At 51.1% G+C, this 23,285-nt stretch overlaps 2 protein-coding genes across 9 annotated transcripts in view; one reads left to right on the top strand and one right to left on the bottom strand.

The window, feature by feature from the left end:
• ARIH2 (ariadne RBR E3 ubiquitin protein ligase 2) overlaps positions 1–500 on the bottom strand; it is a 54,779-nt gene extending 54,279 nt beyond the window's left edge. The window contains exon 1 of one of the 5 annotated variants that reach the window (XM_023746949.1): positions 442–500. The gene's annotated coding sequence lies outside the window, so the exon portion shown is untranslated. The remainder of the gene's footprint in view (positions 1–441) is intronic. The other 4 variants (XM_014448120.2, XM_014448122.2, XM_006106114.3 and 1 more) reach the window with 4 other exon arrangements.
• Positions 501–3,325: 2,825 nt separating this feature from the next.
• SLC25A20 (solute carrier family 25 member 20) lies at positions 3,326–22,387 on the top strand. 4 transcript variants are annotated; one of them, XM_006106116.2, is made up of 9 exons: positions 3,326–3,609; positions 7,893–7,985; positions 11,595–11,722; positions 14,049–14,139; positions 18,844–18,961; positions 20,074–20,146; positions 20,486–20,595; positions 21,042–21,166; positions 21,573–22,387. In XM_006106116.2, exons 1-9 carry the CDS (start codon positions 3,505–3,507, stop codon positions 21,633–21,635), a joined length of 906 nt encoding a protein of 301 aa, XP_006106178.1. In that variant the 5' UTR covers positions 3,326–3,504; the 3' UTR covers positions 21,636–22,387. The 4 variants fall into 4 exon arrangements, 2 of the variants coding, with proteins under 2 accessions (XP_006106178.1, XP_023602709.1); XR_002827058.1 differs by having other exon boundaries at positions 3,406–3,609; positions 20,689–21,166; positions 21,573–21,643; XR_002827059.1 differs by lacking the exon at positions 21,573–22,387 and adding an exon at positions 20,689–20,779 and having other exon boundaries at positions 3,406–3,609.
• Positions 22,388–23,285: the final 898 nt, after the last annotated feature.

Consider the following 23,285-nt stretch of genomic DNA (forward strand, 5'->3'; position numbering starts at 1 on the left):
CAGGCGCCGGGTCGTGTTACCCTCCGGCCGACGCTGGCGGTCGCCCGCCGCCGTCCCGGAGTCCGACCTAGGCGCGCCGGCTCCGAGGGGGGCGGGGGGCGCGGGGGAGGGGGCTCGGACCCTGGAGCGTGGTCTCCGCCGCCCGCGGGGGTTCAGCCAGCGCTGCGCTGCGGGCGCCCCACTTCGCGGTTTGGACGCGGGTGTTGGGTGCGGGGTGACCTCTCGACGTCCGTGGAGTTCGGGGATGAAGAGCTGTTCCTTCCCGCGGGGCCTTCGGGTCGGCGCGCCGGGCCGCCTGATGCTCCGCTTGGAGGCCGTCGCCGGGCGGCCCGAGCCGCGGGGCTTCTGCGCGCCCCGATTCGCCACACGAAACTGAATGTTAACTGCCTCGCTGCACCCCCTGCCCCCAACAATACAGGACGCGCCAGTCATGACTTGTACCTTCCAGGACCTGCCGTCGGCCGGCGTGGCTAGAACCGCTAGGCTCCCCGAGCTGTGCTGCACGCCTGGGAGCGCCCGTGCGAAGCCGGAGACGCAGGGCGTGCCCGGGCCGTGCGAGCCCGTCGGTGACCAGACATTCCCGCCCAGACACGAGTCGTGCAAGTCCTGAGAGATCGACGTGCAATGGGCTCTCTAATCTAGTTGTTGCTGCTTGTATGTGCTCATGTATGTTTCTTCTACACGAGTTTCAACTTCAGTTGAACTCAAAACAGGTACCTAAATCGGGTGCAAATACGTGCTAGAAAACTCCAATTCAATTGGAGTAATTAATGGTAACGAGTATGTTTATTGTAGGATTGTCTGAGGGACTCCTCACTTGTATCTTAGCAGCATAAAAGTCTACTATAATCCAGTGTGTTTACTTCATTTGTTTTGAGAAAACAGCCCTTTATTTGTTTATTTAATAATAATAGATGTTGTACAAAGGCATCTATTGACAAGAAAAGGTATTTATGATATATTCTTTTTAAAAATATTTTTATTGATTTCAGAGAGGAAGAGAGAGAGAGAAACATCAATGATGAGAGGGCATCATTAATCAGCTGCCGCCTGCACGCCTTCTACTGGGGATGGAGCCTGTAACTGGGCATGTGCCCTGACCAGGAATTGAACCGGCGACCCTTTGGTGCATGAGACGGTGCTCAACCAACTGAACCACACTGGCCAGGGCTCAGGGACCTTGTCTCATCAGCTGTTCTTTCTTTCTCACTCCTTGATGTTTCCATCAGCCTCAGTCCCATCTTTTAAAAACACCCTAAAATCTAAACTCTCCTTTAATTCTTTGTTCCTTTCCCTTCCCTACCAAGCTCCTTGAACCAATAATTGACTTTCGGGGCCTCTGCCTTCTTGCTGCCTTTTCAGCATTGGATGCATCAGGTGTCGACACTCCTGGCAAGCTTCTTCTAGTGTCAACAGTGACTACTAGTTAAACCTAATGAGCACTGGAAATTCATTCGTTTGACCCAGCATTTGATCATTTCATCTCTTGGACTCAAAGGCACCATTTTATCTTCATTTTTCTCCAAAACTCTAATAGCAACCTCCGCTCTGGGGGCTCCTCCTTTCATGCCGGCCCCTCTCCCAGGGTATAGTCTCCCGGGGGTTACATATGTATATCACATGCCGAAGCCTTCCTGGTTTCTGTCTCTGGCCCTCACCTCTCTCTCCTGGCCCCCCAGGCTACAGGTGTGACGCTAGCCAGGTATTTCCTCAGATGGGCACTGCAATTGCAGTGTGTCTGTGACCCAGAATTATTGTAGGATTCCAGGTAATGCCTCTGGTTCTATCCTCTTTCCCATCCTCCCATGACCTCTGCCTCAGTTCATGCCTTCACTGCCTCTTGCCTGGACCACTATGTTCTCTCTTAACTGGTTTCCCTGCTTCCAGTTCCTCCCAGAACAAATTTATCCTCCAAAATAGATTTTTTAAAACAGATTGGATCATGTCACTACTCGTGCTTAAAAGCTCTTGCTCAGTGGTTAGAGCGTTGGCCCGGGCCCTAATGGGTCCCAGGTTTGATTCCCAGTCAAGGGCACCTATCTGGGTTGTGGGTTTGCTTTCTGCCCTGGTTGGGGGGAGGAAGGGACACACACATGCGGGAGGCAACCCATTGATGTGTCTCTCACATCGAGGTTTTCCCTCTCCCTCCCTCCCTCCCTCCCTCCTACTTTCTCTGAAAAGCAATGAGGGAAAATACCCTCAGGTGAGGATCAGCAACAACAAATTCTCACATGGTTTCCCATCATTTTCTAGAAAACGCCTATAATACAGAGCAGACAGGCTTTGGTCCCCCAACCCCCTTGCTGCCACTGCCCTCCAGGACTTGTGGACCAGCCAGGCCAGTCACTGCTGACCGCAGTCCTGATCCTGTCACTCATCCTTCCACCCCAGCAGGCATGGTCGTCTCCCCGCTCCAGGCTCCCCCCAGCCTGGGTGCCTCCGCAGGGCGACTTCTCAGGTACTTGACACTGAGGTACCTGCTACAGAATAGTGTAACCACTACTATTCACAGCTTTTTTAAAATTTAAAAATGTCACACATACAGAAATGAAAGAGTACTATGATGAATACCCGGATACTGTGCGCCTAGAGTCAATAAGGCACAACATTAGCATAATCCTTAACTTCTCTCTCACACACCTTTTATTCTCTTCATTAACAATTCCTTTAAGCTCTTCTTTCAGAATATACCCAGTATCCAAATACCCCTCGCCACCTCCTCTGCTATGGCCCCTGATCCAAGCCGGGTCAGAGATGAGCCTCCTCAGGCTGCCTGCTCTCTCCTGGCTCCCTACTGTCTGTTCTCACCCGGACACCAGCATGGTTCCCTCTCCTGCAGAGGAGAGCTGATGTCCTCCATGACAGTCAGCCTGGCTACCACCGCCTCCTGCTCCCCTCACTGCCCTGGCCTCCAAGGCCTCCCCGTGGTTTCTGACAGAACAGGCACCGGCCATCCAGGGCTTCTGCATGGAAGGCCCCGCACCTCCCAGGGAAACCCTCCCTCACTCACCTCGTCAAAGCTGTGAACTACTCCGCCTCCCCCGCCCCTCTAGCCTCTTTCCAGGTTTATTTCTCTCCAGAGCACGGCCGTTATCACCACTTGATACACTGTGTATCTTTCACTTCTTTATCTGTGTTACGGTCTCTGAGCTCCGCAAGCACAGGGACTCCCAGTTGAGCCTCCCGCCCTGGGACGGGCTCCTGGCACAGCGCAGGGCGGAACCGGTTTCTGCGGAGAGGGAGCCTGGGAGCCGGGAGAGAAAAGCCCGCCCACACACCGCCCCGGGCCACGCCTACACCCACAGGCCACGCCCACGTGGGCGGGGCCTCTTCCGGAAGCGGCCCCGCGGCGGAAGCCAGGCTGGGTGGCCTAGGCCCGCCTCCCGGGCGGCCCCAGGCTCTGGCCCCGCCCACTCGAAAGTGGGTGAAAGGTCGGCGGAGCCGGAGCTGCGACTGGGGCGGTGCAGCGAGGCGGCAGGGAACGTCCTGACGGACAGACGGACCATGACGGACCAGGCGAAGCCCATCAGTCCGCTGAAGAACCTGCTGGCCGGCGGCTTCGGAGGCATGTGCCTGGTGTTTGTGGGGCACCCGCTGGACACGGTCAAGGTGCGAGGAGGCGGGGGCGCGGGCGGGAGCGGAGGCCGGTGCGGGGCGCGGAGAGCAGGGTCCCTCGCGAGCGCTGCCCGGGACGGGAAGGGGCCGTGGGAGCTCCCGGGAGAAGTCTCGGGAATCTCCCTGTCGCCCCTTTAGGGTTCGGGGGAGCAGCTCCTCGTGCGCGGCCGGGTCGCGGGGTGCGGGCTCCGCCGGCCGCCCGGGCTGGGCTTCGAAGCGCTCGGTCCCGCAGCCTCCCTGACCTTGCGCCGCTGCCCCGGGGCCGGGCAAGGCCAGCGCCTCCCCGGAGTCCGATTCCAGCAAACGCTCCTCATCCGCCCGAGCCGGCTAAGCCGCCGCGGGGAGTGAGCTAATGCGGAGGCACCGCCCGCCGGCGGCTGGGGGTTGAGCGTCGACCTATGAACCTGGAGGTCAGGGTTCGATTCCGCTCAGAGCACAGGCCCGGGTGGTGGGCTCATCCCCAGCAGGGGGCGTGCAGGGGGCAGCCGATCCATGATTCTCCTTGGTGTTTCTATCTCTCACTCCCTCTCCCTTCCTCTCTGAAATCAATAAAAATATATATATATATTTTTTAAAAAGACAGAGGCACGGTCATTCCGTAGATGCCGTTGGACACACTGCTCTGGGCAGAGTGCCCCCTTGCTATCTCCTTCCACCTTTCCCTTCCCGAGGGGGCGGTGGCCACCTGCAGCCTGTCCCCAGGTTGGCCGAGTGGCCCCTGCGGGAGCGATCATGTCCTCAGTGGCCGAGCCCCCGCCAAGGAGGGGACGGCTGCCCAGGGCCAGGCCTGTGTTCACGGTGCCCCGGTGAGGAAGCCCTGGTCAAACCAGGCTTTCGGAAGGACACGAATAGGGCTCTGCCCTGATCTTCCTCCCATCACGCCTGCCTCCTCGCTATTTCTCGCTGTCTTTCCCTCTCTCACACTCGGCCAGGCCTTCGTGGAGGCCAGAGGTCATGCCCTGGGACTCAGCATTCCGAGTTTCATCCTAGTTTCTGATCTTATTTCTGGACACACGTGGAGGAAATTGACAGATGGTGGCCTGGGTGCCCTTGTGGGGAGCAGATATGAGTCTCATAGAGCAGGAGGCCGGTGCAGGGGGCTTATTAGAATTCAGATCCGGCATCTAACAGGGAAATGGCTCTGGGCCATGTCCTGTTGGCAGGTTTGGACAGCAAGCTCTCTGCTGCCTTTCACCTAGGAGAGCTGGAGTCATTCTATGGCAAGACCCAGATTAAAGCAACCTGTCAAGTGAGGGCATTGTGAAACATGAAGTCTAGTGTTTACTCACCCCTGACCAGGGAGGCTCAGTTGGTTGGAGCATCCGGGCCCGTGCACCAGAGGGCTGTGGGTTCAATTCCTGGTCAGGGCACAACGCCCAGGTTGCAGGGTTGATCCCGAGGGGAGCACGTTCAGGAGCCAACCAATCGGTGTTTCTCTCATTGGTGAAAAAATTGGCCCCTCTTCCTACTTAAAAAAAAAAAAAGTTTCAGGTATACAGCACCATAATCCAACATCTGTATACACTACAAAGTGATCACCCCAAAGTCTAATTACTACCCGTCACCATGCAGGTAACTCCCTTTAGCCCACTGCACCACCTCCCCCTTCCCTCTGGTAACCACCAATCTGTTCTGTGTATCTATGAGTTTTTTGTGTTTATTTTTTTTATTTTATTTTTTATACTAGAAGCCCATTGCACGAAGATTCGCACAATAGGCCTTCCTTCCCCTGGCTGCTGGCATCAGTTTTCCTCCGGCACCCAGGACCCAGGCCTTTGGTCGGCCGCAGTGGAGAAGCCAAGCCTCGAGGCTAGGCTTTTCCCCTCTGGCCACAGCGAGGCTTGGCTTCTCCGCTGCAACTGCAGTCTTCAGTCTTCACTCTGGCCAGAGCCTTTAGTCTTCGCTCCACACCTGCATATGCAAATTAACCGCCAGCTTTGTTGGGTTAATTTGCATAGTCACTCTGATTGGCTGGTGGGTGTAGCAGAGTGACACCAATTTGCATGTTTCTCTTTTATTAGTGTAGATATCTTTATTGATTTCAGAGAGGGAGAGAGAAAGAGAGAAACATCCATGATGAGAGAGAATCATTGATTGGCCACCTCCTGCACGTCCGCTACTAGGGATCGAACCCGCAACCCGGGCATGTGCCCTTGGCCAGAATCGAACCTGGGATCCTTCAGTCCACAGGCCTATGCTCTATCCACTGGGCTGTTTTGTTTATTTTTTTATTTTGTTGTGTTTTCTTGGTTTTTTAGATTCCACATATAAGTGAAATTGTATAGTACTTTTCTATTTCTGACTTGTTTCATTTAACATTATACTCAAGGTCCTTTCAAGTTTTTTCAAATGGCAAAATGTCATTTTTTTGACTGATTAGTCTTCTATTATATATATATATATATATATATATATATATATATATATATATATCATATATAACATATATTTTTTATTTCAGAGAGGAAGGGAGATGGAGAGAATAGAAACATCATTGATGAGAGGAAATCATTGATCGGCTGCCTCCTGCATGCCCCCCACTGGGGATGGAGTCCACAACCCAGGCCTTGACTGGAGTCAAACCTGGGACCTTTCAGTCTGCAGGCCGACACTCTAGCCACTGAGCCAAACCGGCTAGTACTTCTATTATATATATATTTTTTTTACCACATCTTATTTATCCATTCATCCACAGATGTGCACTTGGGTCACACAGTATCAGTACCACTATGTTCTATTTGATAGAAGTGAATCACTGAATCTGGCCCACATTCAAGGGGAGGAGGAATTAGGATTTATCTTTTGAAGGGAAGAGTATTAAAGAATTAGTGGACATAATTGGGAACCACTAAGGTAAGGATGGGTGAGGACCTGGCCTGGGAGAAGCCTCAGACAGAGAGGGGGAAATAATATAGGATTCTGGAAGCATCTTGAAGGACTACTCCAACAGACTTGGTACTCACGTGGTAAGAGCAAGAAGAGCAACAGGAAGCCCTGGCCGGTTTGGCTCAGTGAATAGAGCGTCGGCTGCGGACTGAAGGGTCCCGGGTTCAATTCCAGTCAATGGTACCTGCCTGGGTTGTGGGCTCAGTCCCCAGTAGGGACTATGCAGGAGGCAGCCGACCCATGATTCTCTCTCATCACTGATGTTTCTATCCCTCTCTCCCTCTCCCTTCGTCTTTGAAATCAATAAAAATTTATTATAAAAAAAAAGGAAAAAGGAAGAAGAGCAACAAGAAGTAGTCTGAGGTGATGCTAGGGTTTCAAATCCTGAGAAAGGTAGTTAGGCAGCTCTGGCACAAATGGACGTTCATCAGGAGGGTGGGATTCTGGAGGTGGTTTGAGTAGAGAGAGCTTCTCCAGGCAAATGGAAACGTAGCCCTAAAGGTGGGAGAGCATCTGGAAACCGCAGTGACATCATCACTGAGCAGAAGCTGAAGCCCTGGAATCTGAGCTTTCTTTTTTCTTTTCTTTTCTTTTCTTTTCTTTCTTTTCTTTTCTTTTCTTCTTTTCTTTTGGAATCTGAGTTTTCTGAAAGGAATTGTGGGCCAGATGAGGAGGGTGCTAAGCCTTGGAGAATGCCTGGGGTGGAAAAGGAGACAAAGGAGGAAGTACTGAGACGGGAGTGTAAAGAGAGAGCGACAGTTGAGCGTTGGGTACACCAAAAGGTCAAGCAGAATGAGGACTGCCCTAGCCGGTGTTGCTCAGTGAATAGCACATTGGCCTGCAGACTGAAGGGTCCCAGGTTCAATTCCGGTCAAGAGCACATGCCTGGGTTTCAGGCTCAATCCCGGAGGGGGGGGGGGGGGGGGGGGGTGCAGGATGCAGCCAAACAATGATTTTTCTCACATCATTGATGTTTCTATCTCTCTCTCCCTTCCTCTCTGAAATCAATAAAGTATATTTAAAAAAAAGGAGGGTGAGAACCAAGAAAAATGAGGTTAAATCCACCTCCCTCCAAAATGCCCTCTTTGAGCACCTTATCCAACTACTAACATGCCACTCCATGTTGGAGTGGGTGGTGGCTAGAGCTCAGCTTTGCATCAGCTAGTTCCTGGCATGTCACTTGATCTCACTGAAGCTGGGTCATTGTGGGATACATTAGGTAAGAAATAAATGGAGAACTCAGAGGAACTGTCACTCCCTAAAAGCACATTACTAATGACTTGTCAGGACAGGGTCTGAATAAACTGGAGGGAAGACAAGTCTGAATGCAACAGGTTGAATGAGGCAGTTCTGATTCTGGGAAATGACTGTACTTGAACTTCTGATTTCAGGTCCGACTGCAGACGCAGCCCCCGAGTTTGCCTGGACAGCCTCCCATGTATTCTGGGACCTTTGACTGTTTCCGGAAGACTCTTATGAGAGAGGTATTGTATGTTGGTGCTGGGCAGTCCTACTCGGAGGAACACATTCACAGGGTGGGCTTGTGACCCCCCGGGTAGGTTTACTTTGTGTAGTTCTGCTGGAGGTCTAGCCCACAGCGGGGCCCCTCTTACCATGCCATCCTATGCCCTCCTATTGGCATCGCTCTGGAGTCTTTGCTAGTTCCGGTTCCAGTTTTATATGGATGACTAAAGCATACTTGGAAGGCAGGATTTGGAGCACAGGAAATAAATGAGGAGTAATTGGAGTGGGAGAAAATTGTGCCGTGCCAGCACGGCCATGGGTGAACCTGGGGGTGCGGGGGGCGGTGAGGGATTAAAGAAGACAGACAAGAGAATAAAGCTGGGTCTGGGTGGGACGCTGCCCTCTCATAGAGAGACAGCGCCACGGCCTGCAAGCCAAGTCTTTGTTTTATAGCAGATTCCACGAGGCAAAGTCAGGGTGTGGTCAAGAAGTTTACAACGTTCTCAAGGGTTTCGAATCTTAGTTACACGCACCTGAACTCTATCAAGCCCACATCACTCAGCTTCCTGGGAGCACAAGTTCGTACCATAAGGTCAAGCTCACAACCACAGCCTTTGGCTATAACTGTGCTGGGACTTGCACGTGGCTTTGCCAGGAGAGGACCGTGCCCTCTCATTAGTCCGAGGCTTGAACCTGTCCAAACGCTGTAGCCGCTCTCCCCAGAAAATACAAATCTGGTCAGTCAGTTTGATGGGGAATCGGTGGCAGACGTTTAGGTAAAGTCTGGAGGAGAAGTTAGTCTGAGGAACAGTGAGCGAGGCCCGCAGTCTTCACACCCCAGACAAGTGCACTAAATTGGTTTGGGGTTATCGGATTACATCATTTTCCAGATACTACTTAGAGTGAAAACATGGAATTTTTAAAAAGCTTTATTTTTTAAATTATTTTTTAAATATTTCACTTTTGCCCTAGCCGGTTTGGCTCAGTGAATAGAGCGTCAGCCTGTGGACTGAAGGGGCCAAGGACACATGCCCAGATTGCGGGCTCAGTTGCCAGTGGGGAGACCGGAGAGCGAGCAAGAGGCAGCCAATCAATGATTCTCTCTCATCATTGACGTTTCTATCTCTCTTCCTTTCCCTTCCTCTCTGATATCAATAAAAATAATATTTTTAAAAATTTCACTTTTTTAAAATCTTTGTTGTGGAGAGTATTTAAAAAGTTTTAATTACTAGTGACATTTATACTCACTTCATTAGCACACGTTTAAAAAGAACTTGTTGAAAATCTTTCTCTTCCTTTGCTTCCTAAAATATAACTCTCATATGAATAAATGCCCTATTAAATATGTAGAAACTGAGAAGCAGGTGTCACCCAGGTGAAGAGGGGATTCCACTGGTCAGTGGAGACAGCCTTGGGGAGAAGTCGTTCCCGGGCTCCTGCAGGACCGGGATGGGAGGGAGAGTTTGCTCCTAGGTCTGCTCGAGTCCTCTGCCCTGTGGAAGGAAGAGGCCAGTTTACATGCCCCGTGGGCAACAACGGTATTGAACCACTGTTTAGTGAGGGCAGTGTGCTGGTTGCCGGGGGCCTGGTGAGAATGGCTGTGTAAACCCCATCCCCTGCAGAGCTGACTAGACTTCCTGACTCCACCTTGGCGTGTGTCCCTGGTTTTCCTTGTACCAGACGTGGCTTTCTGCTTCCCCGAGCTGCCAGGGGGAGAGAGGTCTTGGTTGTGCTGCCTGGGTCTGGGTGGGCCAGCGCGGTGGACGGAAGGCTGGAGCTGTCAGGGCTGGGCGTGGCCCCTCAGGACCCAGGCATCCTGCCCAGCCAGGTGGAGAGCCAGAGAGGGGCTTTGGAAGGACCCTGTCCCCGCGGCTCTGTAGCTCCTCCTCCGTTCACCCGTTCCTGTTTCCTGCCTCCAGCGTCCGCTTCCAGCCTGTAGTAGCCTTTGACCTTGGCAGGAGCCAAGTGTGCCGACTGGTGCAGTTGTGCCCCTTTAGCTCTGGAAAGTCGGGGGGTTGTGGACCCTCCCGCGGCAGCCCACTCTGTTACTGCTGCCCCTCCATAAGGAGCAACTGCTCCATTCCTTATGTTTGTTTTAGAAATTATTTTGTATGAAAGTGATACAAGCACTGAGTTGTTACCGAAAGGCTTATAACAAAGCAGCAAAGCGCTGTGTCGCTGTTTCTATGGAGCTACACAATACACATCTACTGCTCCGGTTCACACATTGTCATGTTTTGTCTCCCTATTTGTGGTAGACGATTCTAACTCTTACATGACCTCTCCCCTCTTACTTTGTGATTTAACCCAATTCACTGTTTCTATGATTGCAACTATATATACATATATGCTGCTTTCTTCCGTTAATTGAGTAATGTGCATCCATTTATTGTGCAACTCTGTGTTTTTCCTGAGGTTGGGTTGATCATTATGTCCATTTTCAGTCGCTTGTGTTTCTGTCCGTGGCTGTCTCCGCCACCCTGTACCCTAAATTACCCTAACTGCTCCCCGGGTGCCGTCCGGTTCCCCGCACGCGGGGCAGTGGGAGTGCTGTCCCGTGTGTGTGGTTCTGCAGGTTTCCTTGGAGACAGCCTCTGGCGCCCTCCCCGCGTGCACTCCCCTTGGACGGGCTTCCTCTCGGGAAGTCCCCGCGCTCGGGCTGACCGCTGCTCTCCCAGGTCCGGACGGTCCTTTCCCTGGTTCACTGCCCTCGTTTGGTCGGGATGTCTGTCTCTTCGTCCTACTGTCTGCCTACAGCTGCTACCTCACTGCTTTCATACCAAACCATGCTGGTGAAAACGGGTGTGCGGTCCTACTATTGTTTTTAACAACGAAAATCCCATGTCTTCACACTTGGAAAATACAAAATTTCTTCATCACCTGTAATCTTACGCCACGGAAGTCACATCACATTGTACTTCCTGTTTTATAGCTTTGTTTTCACTTGGTCTCTTCATGTTACCGTGTGATTTCATGAGTGTGTGGTAGTCTGTTTATGGAATTTCTACACTTTGTCTCATTTATCTCCTATTTGGGAGCTTTTAGATTCATTCCAAAATGTTGGTACCTTATAAGTGCCTGGTGGTATTATTATTATTTTACATCTTTGAGTATTTCCTTAGCATGCATTTCTGGACAGAATTTCCTGGTAAAAGGTATGGTACTGCCAGATTTTCTTCCAGAATGGACACTGTTTTCCATTTTCTCCAACAGTACATTAAGTACAATTATTTCTCTCTTTTAAAAATACTTTTTATTGATTTTGAGAGAGAGCGAGGAAAGGAGAGGGAGAGAGAGAGAGAGAGAAAGAGAGAGCGAGAGAGAAGCATTGATGTGGGAGGGACTTTTGTATTTGTTTTTAAAATCATGCCTTCCCCGTGCTCCCTATCGGGGATCGAGCCTGCAGCTCGGGCATGTGCCCTGACTGGGAATCCCCCCAGAGCCCTTTTGGTGCTCGGAACGACGCCCAACCAACCGCGTCCCACTGGCCACGGCCAAGAGGACAACTATTTCTGATAAATGTGGGGTGTTCTTCCTTTTAAAACCTCTCCTTGCTTAGCGGAGAGGTGAGGAAGGAGGCCTCGGTGTGAAGGGCGGGGTGTCTACAAACAGCTTCTGCTTCCTTGCAGGGCGTCAGGGGGCTGTATCGAGGCATGGCCGCCCCCATCATCGGGGTCACCCCCATGTTCGCCGTGTGCTTCTTTGGGTTTGGTTTGGGGAAGAAACTGCAACAGAAACGCCCAGAAGACGTGCTCAGGTGAGTGCTCACAGGCCTGGAGCACCTGATGCTGCGCTGCTGTGGTGACCGGGTTATAGGAGAGAACCGTGGCTGGCAGGGGTGGCTGCCCACCTGGGCCCCGGCGCTGCCCTGGAAGTGCCACACGAGGGAGCCGCTTACATGTCCTCTGCCCCGCGAGCCGAAAGGGAAAAGCACCCCTCCTTCCTCCAGGTTGTCCAGTTCCTTCTGTAAAGTAGTGTTGCTCTCACCCTCTCACCGGGGACAGTCCTGATACCAGCCCCGCGGGCGGGCGGGCGGGCGGGTGGGCGCTGTGAGGTCTGCTCGCTCACGTGGGGCCGGGGCCCCAGCCGTGTGGGAGCTCAGTAATGACAGCGGCAGCCTTGCTTCCCGTCACCTGTTTGGGGAAGGGAGTTTCCCATTTTTCTTTTACTCCATTTTTATAATACGGTTATAATGGCGTCTGATGTTAGTTTCTCTGATAACGTGAGATAAGTTGCTGTTTTTCTCTTCAATAAACTTTAAGAAGTTGGATTTGGGGATGCAGGGGCCGATGAGACAGCGTTACAGCTCATGACACAAGTAGCTCCTGAAAACAGGCTTCTCACGGCTGTACCGGGGCCACGCACCCCACCCCAGTGGGGTCGCTGCCAGTACTTTGGCCTGTGGGTTGTGTTCCCCTTAGATCAGTGGTTCTGAACCTTCTGGCCCTTTAAATACAGCTCCTCATGTTGTGACCCAACCATAAAATTACTTTCGTTGCTACTTCATCACTGTAATGTTGCTACTGTTATGAATCGTCATGTAAATATCTGATATGCAGGATGGTCTCAGGCAACCCCTGTGAAAGGGTCGTTTGACCGCCAGAGGGGTCGCGACCCACAGGTTGAGAACCGCTGCCTTAGATCATGTCAGCGTCAGAGGGACACTCTCCTGCGTGAGCAGAGGTGACACACTCAGGACCCCCCCGCCCCCCGCCGTGTCCCCTCCTGCAGTGAGGAGCCTTTGAGGGTCGAGCGGAAAGGAGCAGCGCCAGGGCCTTGGGGTAGACGCCCAGGAAGGGCCAGCACTCAGACGCCCCCCCACCAAGGTGGCAGAAGCGGGGAGGCAGGCAGAGTGTCTGCTTGGTGCCCTGTGCACACAGACACCCATTCCCAGGAAAGTCCCCGTTCCAGGAGGTGGGGGTGAGCCCGGCCTAGGGTCCGGGTGTTCTGGGAGAATGGAGCGCGCTGGCCTCATAAGGGGACGTGTACTTGCTGAGAGGTCTCCCCGTGGGGACAGCAGTGTGAACGGGACGTGAAGGAGACCATGAATACGTCTCTTGGCTGTTCAGCAGTCAGCCTGGGTGCTGGGCTTGCATGGCCCAGGCGGATGCGTGGCCCTGCCTGGGGCAAGTGTGTGGACAGACCGGGCTGTTGAGACTGTTCCTCAGGGCTCGGGCTCCCCTTTGGTTGGAACTGGCCTGAGGCTCAGCTGTTAGAGGCTTGGGGTTAGGTGCGGCCTGAGGCTTAGGCGAGTAAGTCAAGTTCTTCAGCAACATTTGCTAAATTGTGGGGACTCTGTTGAGATGTTCATTGAGGCTATAAGTCCCATTCCCTCTAGACCAGCCTGGTGTTGCTCATCCTAGAAGGAAAGATGCCAGAAGGGGCGTGACAGCTGTGGGCTCAGATGCTAGGACTCCTCCAGACATTCTGTGTGGCTCATTCTGGGGGGCCAGGGTGAGGAGCCATATCGCTGGCCACTGGGGCCTGTTCCCTGCACAGAGGCCACAGGACCCACCATGCCTATCTAGGTCCCACCCCTGTCTGACCCTCTCAGTCTCTTAGAGCTCAGTCCTTAGGACTGACCAGGCTGCCCCTCCGCCCGTGGAGGTGGCCACAGCTGCCCTCCAGGCCCTTGGTGCTCCAGAGGAGGTGAGATTGGAGGGGATCTGGGACCGACTGAGACCCAGGTCCTGATTAGTGGCTCCTCCCCACCCCCAGCAATCCTGAGTGTTATGGACGGGAAAGCAGGGCCCAGAGAGCTGGGGAGTTGTCCATAGTCACTGTGCGTGGCAGCCCCGGGGAGGAAACCGTGTCTCGCCATAGAGCTTCTCTCCCTGCAGGTGAGGCCGCTGCACGTACCGCTGGGCGTCGCGTGGCTCTTGACGCTGAGGCCCCTGCCCTGGGAGGTTTGACATCAGAATACACCTGGAACTTGGCTTTTGTGCAAAATATGGTTTATCTGTGCTGGGCTTTCTGCCCAGTCCAAGGACTTATTTTTTCTTACCAAGTCATCCTCTGCTGGGATTGTCTCTGTCCTGGGCAGGTAGTCACAGGTACTTGCCTCTGTTTTGTTTTCAATACAGCTACCCCCAGCTGTTTGCAGCTGGGATGCTATCTGGCGTATTCACCACGGGAATCATGACCCCTGGAGAACGGATCAAGTGCTTGTTACAGGTAAGACTGTGATCTGGGTGGGGAGAGGTGGCCAGCTTTTCTATTCAGATACAATATGTGGATGTTTATGTCCTTTCACCTTTTTTTTTTTTAATTGATTTCAGAGAGGAAGGGAGAGGGAGGGAGAGGTAGAAACATCAATGATAAGAGAGAGTCATTGATCGGCTGCCTCCTGCACGCCCCCCACTGGGGATCGAGCCCGCATCCCGGGCATGTGCCCTTAACTGGAATCAAACTGAGAACCCTTCAGTCTGCAGGCTGACGCTCTATCTGCTGAGCCAAACCAGGCAGGCTCCCTTCACCTTTTTTTTAATTGGTTTTTATTTTTATTAGTTTCAGAGAGGAAGGGAAAGAGAGAGAGAGAGATAGAAACATCAATGATGAGAGAGAATCATCGATCGGCCACCTCCTGCACAGCCCCCACTGGGGATCGAGCCCGCAACCCAGGCATGTGCTCTTGACCAGAATCGAACCCAGGACCCTTCAGTCCGCAGGCCGACACTCTATCCACTGAGCCAAACCAGCCAGGGCTAATACACAATTCTTGCTGGAAAATTGTGATAATGCAGAGAAGCACAAAGGAAAAAAACACTTATTTATCACCCATGATACTATCCCACTGAGGTAACCATGGTTACGCTTCTGTGTGAATGCTAGTCTTTTTGGTAAACATGTATATTAAGAAATGTTATCTTTTGAAATAAAATTGGGATCACCTACTACAGTTGTTTTATAATCAACTTTTCCCCCTTGATATCCCATATTATTTTTCTGTGATTATTTTTCTCAAGCATAATTTTCTGCAACTGATTTCATTACATATATGGCTGCCATTGCAATATGGCTGTCGATAATCCCTTACCTGGGGGTGTGACAGATTATATGCCACAGCGAAGATCTCTGTAAATAAGATTCTGCACATGCACCTGATTGTTTTGATGAATATTAGTTGCTTGTATTTTTCCTTTGGGAAGAACCTATTTGTGTTCCTTGCTCTTTTTTTTTCTTTTTTCTAAATTGATTTATAAAAGCTTTGGACAGATTAAGGTTATTTTTTTTTCTTTGGGATTAAGATTATTAATCACTTATGTGGCAAGTTCTTTTTCCTGGTTTACATCTGTCATCCCATTTTGTGTATTTTTTAAATTAGGCTTTTTATTTTGAGATAATATAATAGACTCACGTGCAGTTGTGAGAAATAATACAAAGAAAAAACAAGGAAAGAAATAATACATAGAGATTCCATGTGCCCTTTACCCAGCTTTCTCACAATGGTAACATCTTAAAACTATGGTACAATATCACAGCCAGGGTATTGACATTGATACAGTCACAACACAGAACATTCCCAGCCTGCCACAGGCCTCATAACCATATCCACTCCTCCCCCCTCCAGTCCTTAACCACTCCAGCAACCATTAATCTGTACTCTCTTTCTATAATTCTGAAATTTCAAGAATGTTATGTAAATGGAATCTTATAGTATGTGAACTTTTTTCTTCTTTTTTAATATATTTTATTGACTTTAGAGAAGAAGGGAGAAGGAGAGAGAGACGGAAACATCAATGATGAGAGAGAACCATTGATTGGCTGCCTCCTGCTTCCCCTGCTGGGTATTGAGTCTGCAACCCAGGCATGTGTCCCGACTGGAAAAAGACTTCCTGGTTCATAGGTCGATGCTCAACCACTGAGCCAAACTGGCTGAGCCCATATTGGCTTTTTAAACTCAGCATACTTTTCTGGGGATTCATTCCTGTTGTTGATGTATGAATAATTCATTCCCGTTAAGGAGTTCATGGTGTGGATGAGCCACAATGTGTTTGACTTTTTATCCATGGAAGGACATCTGGGTTGTTTCCAGTTTGGGGCTATTATGAATAAAGATGTTATAAACATTTATATAGAGATTTTTCTGAGAAAATAAATCTTCATTTCTCTGGGATAAATGCCCAGTAGTACAGTTACTGAATCATATGGTAGTTGCATGTTTAGTTTTTTAAAGAAACTACCGAACTGTTTTGGGGTTGTACCATTTTTTCCCACCAGCAGTGTGTGAGTGATCCGGTTTCTCTGCATCCTCACCAGCATCTGGTGTTTTCACTATTTTAATTTTAGCCGTTCTGACAAGTGTGTAGTGATAGCTCTTTTTAATTTGTATTTCCCTAATAGCTGAAGATGTTGAACTCTTTTTATGTGCTCTTTGCTCTCTGTATATCCTATTTGGTGAAATGTCTGTTCATATATTTTGCCCATTTTCTAATTGGATTATTTTTATATTATTGAGTTTTGACAGTCCTTTATTCTAGATGATAGTGCTTTGTTAGATGTGTGGTTTACAAATATTTTCTCCCAGTCTATAGTTTCTTTATTATTTTTAGAAAAATTGACATCTTTCTTTTTCCCCCAGTGTTTTTTATTTCAAGAAAAACAATTTTAAATATAATAATGTACATGCAATAAACATTAATATCTCAAGAAAGACAATTTTAAATATGATAATGTTAATGCAGTAAGCACCAATTATTCAAGAAAAATGATCTTACATATAATATTACATGCAATAAACATTAATATTTCAAGAATAAAAGGATTTTAAGTATAATAGTATTACCAAAACTGTACTAACCTAGTATGATATCACAAAAGTTGTAGGAAATATTAAAAATCTGCAAATAACAGGATTACTTCTATTATATTCTAGAATACATATTTTCCCCCCTCTGGCTGTATTTCTGTTCATCAGTTTATGTTGTTCATTATATTCCACAAATGAGTGAGAACCGTTCATATGATATTTCTCTTTCTCCGACTGGCTTAGCATGATGCTTTTAAAGTCAATTTTGTTGGATGTGAGTATTGCTACTCCAGCTTTTTTTTCCTTTCCATTTGCATGGAAATTTTTTTCCATCCCTTCACTTTCATCCTGTGTGTCTTTTGCTTTGAGGTGGGTCTCTTGTAGACAGCATATAGCTGGGTCATGTTTTTGTATCCGTTCAGCTACCCTACCCCTTTTGATTGGAGCATTTAATCTATTTACATTTAGGGTTATTATTGAGAGGTACTTATTTATAGCCATTTTAATTCTGCATGGCTAGGTTTCTCTCTCTGTTTCTTCTTCTCAGCAACCCATTACAGCAGTCCCTTTAGCATTTCCTGTAATGCTGGTTTGGTGGTGATGAACTTCTTTAGCCCCTTTTTTGTCTGGGAAGCTCTTTATTTGACCGTCTATTTTGAATGATAACCTTGCTGGATATAGTAATCTTGGTCTCAGATCCTTGCTTTCCATCACCTTGAGTACTTCATGCCATTCCCTCTAGCCTGTAGAGTTTCTGATGAGAAATCAGGTGTCAGCCTTATGGGAACTCCTTTATAGGTAACAGTTTTCTCTTGCTGCCTTTAAGATTCCCTCTTTGTTTTTAATTTTTGGCATTTTCATTATGATGTGTCTGGGTGTGGATCTGGGTTCTTCTTGTTTGGGGTTCTCTGTGCCTCCTGAACTTGTGTGACTTTTTCCTTTACCAGGTTAGGGAAGTTTTCTACCATTATATCTTCTAACACCTTCTCTATTCTTTTCTCTTTTTCTGCCTCTTCTGGCACACCTGCTATTCTAATATTGTTATGTTTCACATTGTCCCACAGCTCCCTTAAGCTGTCCTCCTGTTATTGTTTTTGTTTTGTTTTGTTTTAATATATTTTACTGATTTTTTACAGAGAGGAAGGGAGAGGGATAGAGAGTTAGAAACATCGATGAGAGAGAAACATCGATCAGCTGCCTCCTGCACGCCCCCTACTGGGGATGTGCCCGCAACCAATGTACATGCCCTTGACCGGAATTGAACCCGGGACCCTTCAGTCCACAGGCCGACGCTCTATCTACTGAGCCAAACCGGCTAGGGCTGTCCTCCTGTTTTTTAATTGTTTTTTCTTTTTGGTTCTCTAATTGAGTGATATTTTCAACTCTATCTTCTAATTCTCTGATTTGATCCTCAGCTTCCCCTAATCTGCTGTGTATTCCTTCCAATGTGTTCTTTATTTGTGTTGTGTCATTCTTTATCTCAGACTGTTCTTTTTTCATAGTTACTATATCTTTTCATACTGTTGAGCATTTTTAACATCATTACTCTGAACTCTGTTTCAGATAAATAAATTTTGATATTTATTTTATATATTTAAATGCCATTTAACAAAGAAAAATCAACCAAAAAAATGAGGTGACACGCGTGTCATAGGTTCGCCATCGCTGATCTAGACACTTGGAGAGCTCTGGATGCGGCTTCCAGTTCACCTTTTCTTACCACGCTTCATGGTCGGTTAGGTCTTGGCATGGAGTTGTGCCCAGTGGATATTTGTTGAAATAGACTAAGTGAATGACTGATGTATTTGTCTCCTCCTGTCTAGATCTCCCAACTCACTTTATTGGGAATGCTTTTGTACTGGGGAGAGTTCTTCACTTAGTTTCCAACTCCTCCGCTGTTGATTTTTTTTCTAGTCAGTGCGTGTACATTTTGTGATATCTTCACCTGGCCTTATTGCATAGGGACTCGCACCAACCTTGTACGTTCCACATAATGGTTGTTGTGACGGTCATCTTCTGCTGGTCCCATGCCACTGACCACTTCCTTGCTCTCCTGCAATCTTCTCTAACCTGCTGTGTCTGCTGACTGTGAGGCTCCTGCTGACTTGCTGCCTCCTTGCTCCCCTCAGATTCAGGCTTCTTCCGGGGAAACCAAGTACACCGGTGCCCTGGACTGTGCGAAGAAGGTGTACCAGGAGTCCGGGATCCGAGGCATCTACAAGGGGACTGTGCTCACCCTCATGCGAGGTAAGCCTCGAGGCCCTCCCCCTGAGGTCACCTTGAGGGGACCACCTGAGGAGGACCCCACATCAGCCTTGGCAGCACAGCACACAGCTCCGACAAGGCTGGGACTGTGTGTCCTGGTTCTAGGCGGTCTTGCCTCTGGCCAATAGGGACACATAGAAAGATGGGGGACCTTCCACCCTTCCGGGGGCTGTCCCTCGAGGGGAGGAGTCATTACAGTGACAGTTGGAGGGGAGTGGCATGTAGGTAGAAATTGCGGCTGGAGGGATGAGTGGGAAGAAAGGGTGACTTTGGAACAATTGGGCTCTCCCTGTTTTGTTTTTTAAATACATTTAAAATATATATATATATATATATATATATATATATATATAATTATTGATTTCAGAGAGGAAGGGAGAGAGAGAGATAGAAACATCTATGATGAGAGAGAATCATTGATCGGCTGCCTCCTGCACGCCTCCTACTGGGGATCGAGCCTGCAACCAGGACATGTGCCCTTGACCGGAATCAAACCTAGGACCCTGCAGTCCGCAGGCTGACGCTCTATCTACTGAGCCAAATCGGCTAGGGCTTTAATATATTTTTATTGATTTCAGAGAGGAAGGAGGAAAGAGAAAGGTCAATGATGAGAAAATCATTGATTGTCTGCCTCCTGCACGCTCCCTACTGGGGATCGAGCCCGCTTCCTGGGCATGTGCCCTTGAACCTGGGACCCTTCAGTTCGCAGGCCGATGCTCTAGCCACTGAGCCGAACAGGCTAGGGCTCTCCCTGGTTTTGAGAGGCAGTAGGAGAGGCAGAGATGGCCCCACCCTGGTCCTGAGCTGGTAGCTTGGAGGAAGGCCAGATGCGAGGTGCCGTTCTAACTGGAGTGGGCATGTCAGTGGGGACCACGCAGAGGGACTTTGAACATGAGGTGACGTCATGTGTGTTTACACTCACTCCCCCGCACCTGCCCCAGAGCGGCACCTGGTCCCTACATGCGATCACTGCGAGGAGGGGGTGCTTCCGAGGGACTTCCCAGGGAGCCGGAAGGATGGGCACTCGGCTCTGCTAAGTTCAGGAAACCCGGGGGATTTACATCGTTTACTCACACCTCTCTTGCCACTAACAGACGTTCCAGCCAGCGGGATGTATTTCATGACGTATGAGTGGCTGAAGAACATCTTAACTCCCGAGGGAAAGAGGTGAGGAGAGCAGAATAGCTCGGAGCCACTGTGCTCCGCGATGGGGAGGCTGCCCTGCTGGGAGTGGGTCTGGACGCAGAAGTGGGACTTGCTCCTGGCTTCACCCCCTTTTCCTCCCATGGCTGCTGAGGCCCAGCGGACCCCTCTCTCACTCTGTGTCTCACCCAACGGAGCAAGTCTTTGAAATAAGTGCCTGAAGCCTCCTCAAGGGGTGCGCTGCAGGTCCCCGGAGCCCTGGCCTTGGCCCTTCTCGCTCGGCCGGTTCCTCCCTCGCCGTCTGCGCAGGAGCGGGGTCAGCATGGCCCTCACAGCCTGTGTCTGACTCTGCTTGGTCCGCAGCGTCAGTGAGCTCAGCGTGCCTCGGATCCTGGCGGCTGGGGGCGTCGCCGGGATCTTCAACTGGGTGGTGGCAATCCCCCCGGACGTGCTGAAGTCCCGCTTCCAGACTGGTGAGTGGAGGGCAGAGAGGGGCGGGGGGGCCCTGGACCTAGCTGCCCCTGGGGTGCAGAGCCTTAGGCCTGAGGGTCCCTCATTCTCCACAGCACCCCCAGCACCCATCTGACCAGCACGCTCCCTGGCAGGCACTTGTGTTCTAGAGCCCCAGGCTCCTTTTCTTGTCGGCTTGAACCCAAAGTAAGTGAGACAAGAAGTCGAATCAGCTCTCCTTCCCTCGACCCGAGCAGGGGGCCCGTGTCGGCACCAGCGCTCCAGGCGTTTGTGTCTGTCTGTCCCAAGGTGAATGTGTGGTCTGTGGACTGGTCTCAGACGACCTGCAAGGTGCCGCCCCTGGCGCTGTGACGCTGCAGGAAGACCTGAGCGCAGGACTGTCCTCATGTGGTCACCATGTCAGGTCAGGAAGCTTCCGGAAGACTTAACAGTTGGGTTCTGCCCACAGCTCCTCCTGGAAAATACCCCAATGGCTTCCGAGACGTGCTGCGGGAGCTGGTCCGGAATGAAGGAGTCGCGTCCTTGTACAAAGGGTTCACGGCGGTGATGATCCGAGCCTTCCCGGCCAACGCGGTGAGTGCCGGCAGCCGTGCTCCCTGTGGGGTCAGAACAGGGCACGGGGCCGACTTGTGCTTGCTCCTGGGATTGGATCGGGGGCTCGGTTTTCCCAAAACCCACCCCCAGCCAGAGCCTTCTAATTCGCTCCCTTTCCTGAAGATGCTAGGGAGATTTGCCTTTGAGATGCTCTGAGGTGAGGGGCTTTGCTTCCCTGGCCTGGCCCCTGAGACCGTGCGCCTTAATGACAAGCGGGCAGCTGTGGCCATGCGCTTTCTTCCCTCTTGGGAATGAGAAGGCACCTGGAGCCCCTGACCTGGGTGGGAGGGGTAGGGAAGGCCTGGTCCTGACACGGCCAGCCCAGTGGTGCTGGCGTCTGAATGGTCACACTCCCGCTCGCTCTTCTCTTCCAAACCCTCCTCAGGCCTGTTTCCTCGGCTTTGAAGTTGCCATGAAGTTCCTTAACTGGATCACCCCCAACTTGTGAGGCTGAAGGCTGCTCGAGGCTTCCGGATGCTGGGAACTTCCCGAAGAGGAGCGGCGGGCAGGACTAGGCCGTCCTGAAGGGGGGGGTGGGGGGTGTCAGAGCTTTGTGCATGGACTCGCCGAGACCGCGTGCCTTAATGACGCCCTCCGCCTGCTATAACGTGGTGTGCCGTTTGAAACTTGAATTCACTCTTGTCAGTTTAAGGGTCTCAGGAGGGTTTGAGGCGGGGTCAGTAGCTTCTAGACCAGATACCACCTGTGGCCAGAGTACTGTCCATGGGTGGGTTGACTGCTGGCCCTTCTGTACCCCACATACTAGTCTCAAAAGGGGAGATCTCCACCTTTCCCTGGAGGTACTATGCATGTTTACAGCCAGCTGCCCAGGGGCTGGTCTTCTTTGGTCCCCAGCCAGGAACAGCCACCAGGTGTCAGAGTGTCATCCCTCTGACACGCACAGGGGTGTGGACTTGAGACCCACGCCTGCCAGCTGAGGGGATGAGCACGTGTGTAGGGCAGGTAGCCTGCCCACGGTGGGCCGTTTGTTTTGTAGGCATGCTAGTAACCAAAGCGGAATGGAGTGGTCTACTTCCTCAGGTAGAGAGCTTTCCCTCCTACACGGTGAGGCGTGTGGGGTGCGGTCCCGGCCTGCTGGGATGAGAGGAGGCCCACAGTGTAGGAAGGCTCTCCTCGCACTCTTTTCCCATGAGAGCCCCCTATTTTAACAGGAAACAATAAAAGATTGTTTTGCACTTTTGCGTGGCGTGAGACTTTTCTCTTGGTTCTGGGTCGTTTCAGCAGCAGCCTGTGCCTTGGCGGAGGCTGTAGGGCCCCAGCGTCCCTCCCTGGTTGCTTCAGGCTCCAGCAGGAGGACGAGGGGCAAGTTCTGGCCAGGCCCAGCCTTCCCTGACTGCTCCGGCCCCAGCTGCTAGAGGGGGGGTGGGCGAGCCTGGATTGGTAACTGTTCATCACCCTCAGTGCGAGCCTGGCGTGCAGGCCCCACAGGCCGAGCCTGCCGCTTCTCCGTCACTCCTGAGCCTCCGCTCTCGGCCACCCGGGTGTCTGAGCTAACGGACAGACAAGCAGTTCTCGAAGGCCAAAAGCAGTCCTGAGTTTTAATTTTTTTTTTAATCCTCACCTGAGAATATTTTTCCATTGATTTTTAGAGAGAAGAAAAGACAGAGAAACATCGATGTGAGAGAAACACATCGATTGGTTGCCCCCAGCACGAGCCCTGACCAGGGCCTGGGCCGGGGAGGAGCCTGCAACCATGGCATGTGCCCTTGACAGGAATCGAACCAGAGACCCTTCGGTCCGCAGGCCGACGCTCTATCCACCGAGCCAAACTGGCCGGGGCCGTCCTGAGTGTCCCGGGGGCTCTGGGTTGCTGTGTGATCTGAAGTCACCAGCCTGGCTTTCCGCCGTGGGCTGAGGATGCCCAGGTGCTGCCCCGGAGGTGAGGGAGGCGGAGTAGAGTCACAGCTGGCCTGTCCCTGCCCGTGGAGGTGAGGCCGTGGGAGCCGGGCGGGCGTCTCTGGCAGGCAGTCCGGTGGCACTGGCACTTCCCTTCTCGCTGCAGCTTCCCAGGGACCCTTGGACTTTGGCTTCAGAGCGCAGGTCTGTGTAAATGGGTGAGTGGGCAGGGATCACACCC

The sequence above is a fragment of the Myotis lucifugus genome, unplaced genomic scaffold (assembly GCF_000147115.1).
Source record: "Myotis lucifugus unplaced genomic scaffold, Myoluc2.0 scaffold_768, whole genome shotgun sequence".
NCBI lineage: Eukaryota > Metazoa > Chordata > Mammalia > Chiroptera > Vespertilionidae > Myotis > Myotis lucifugus.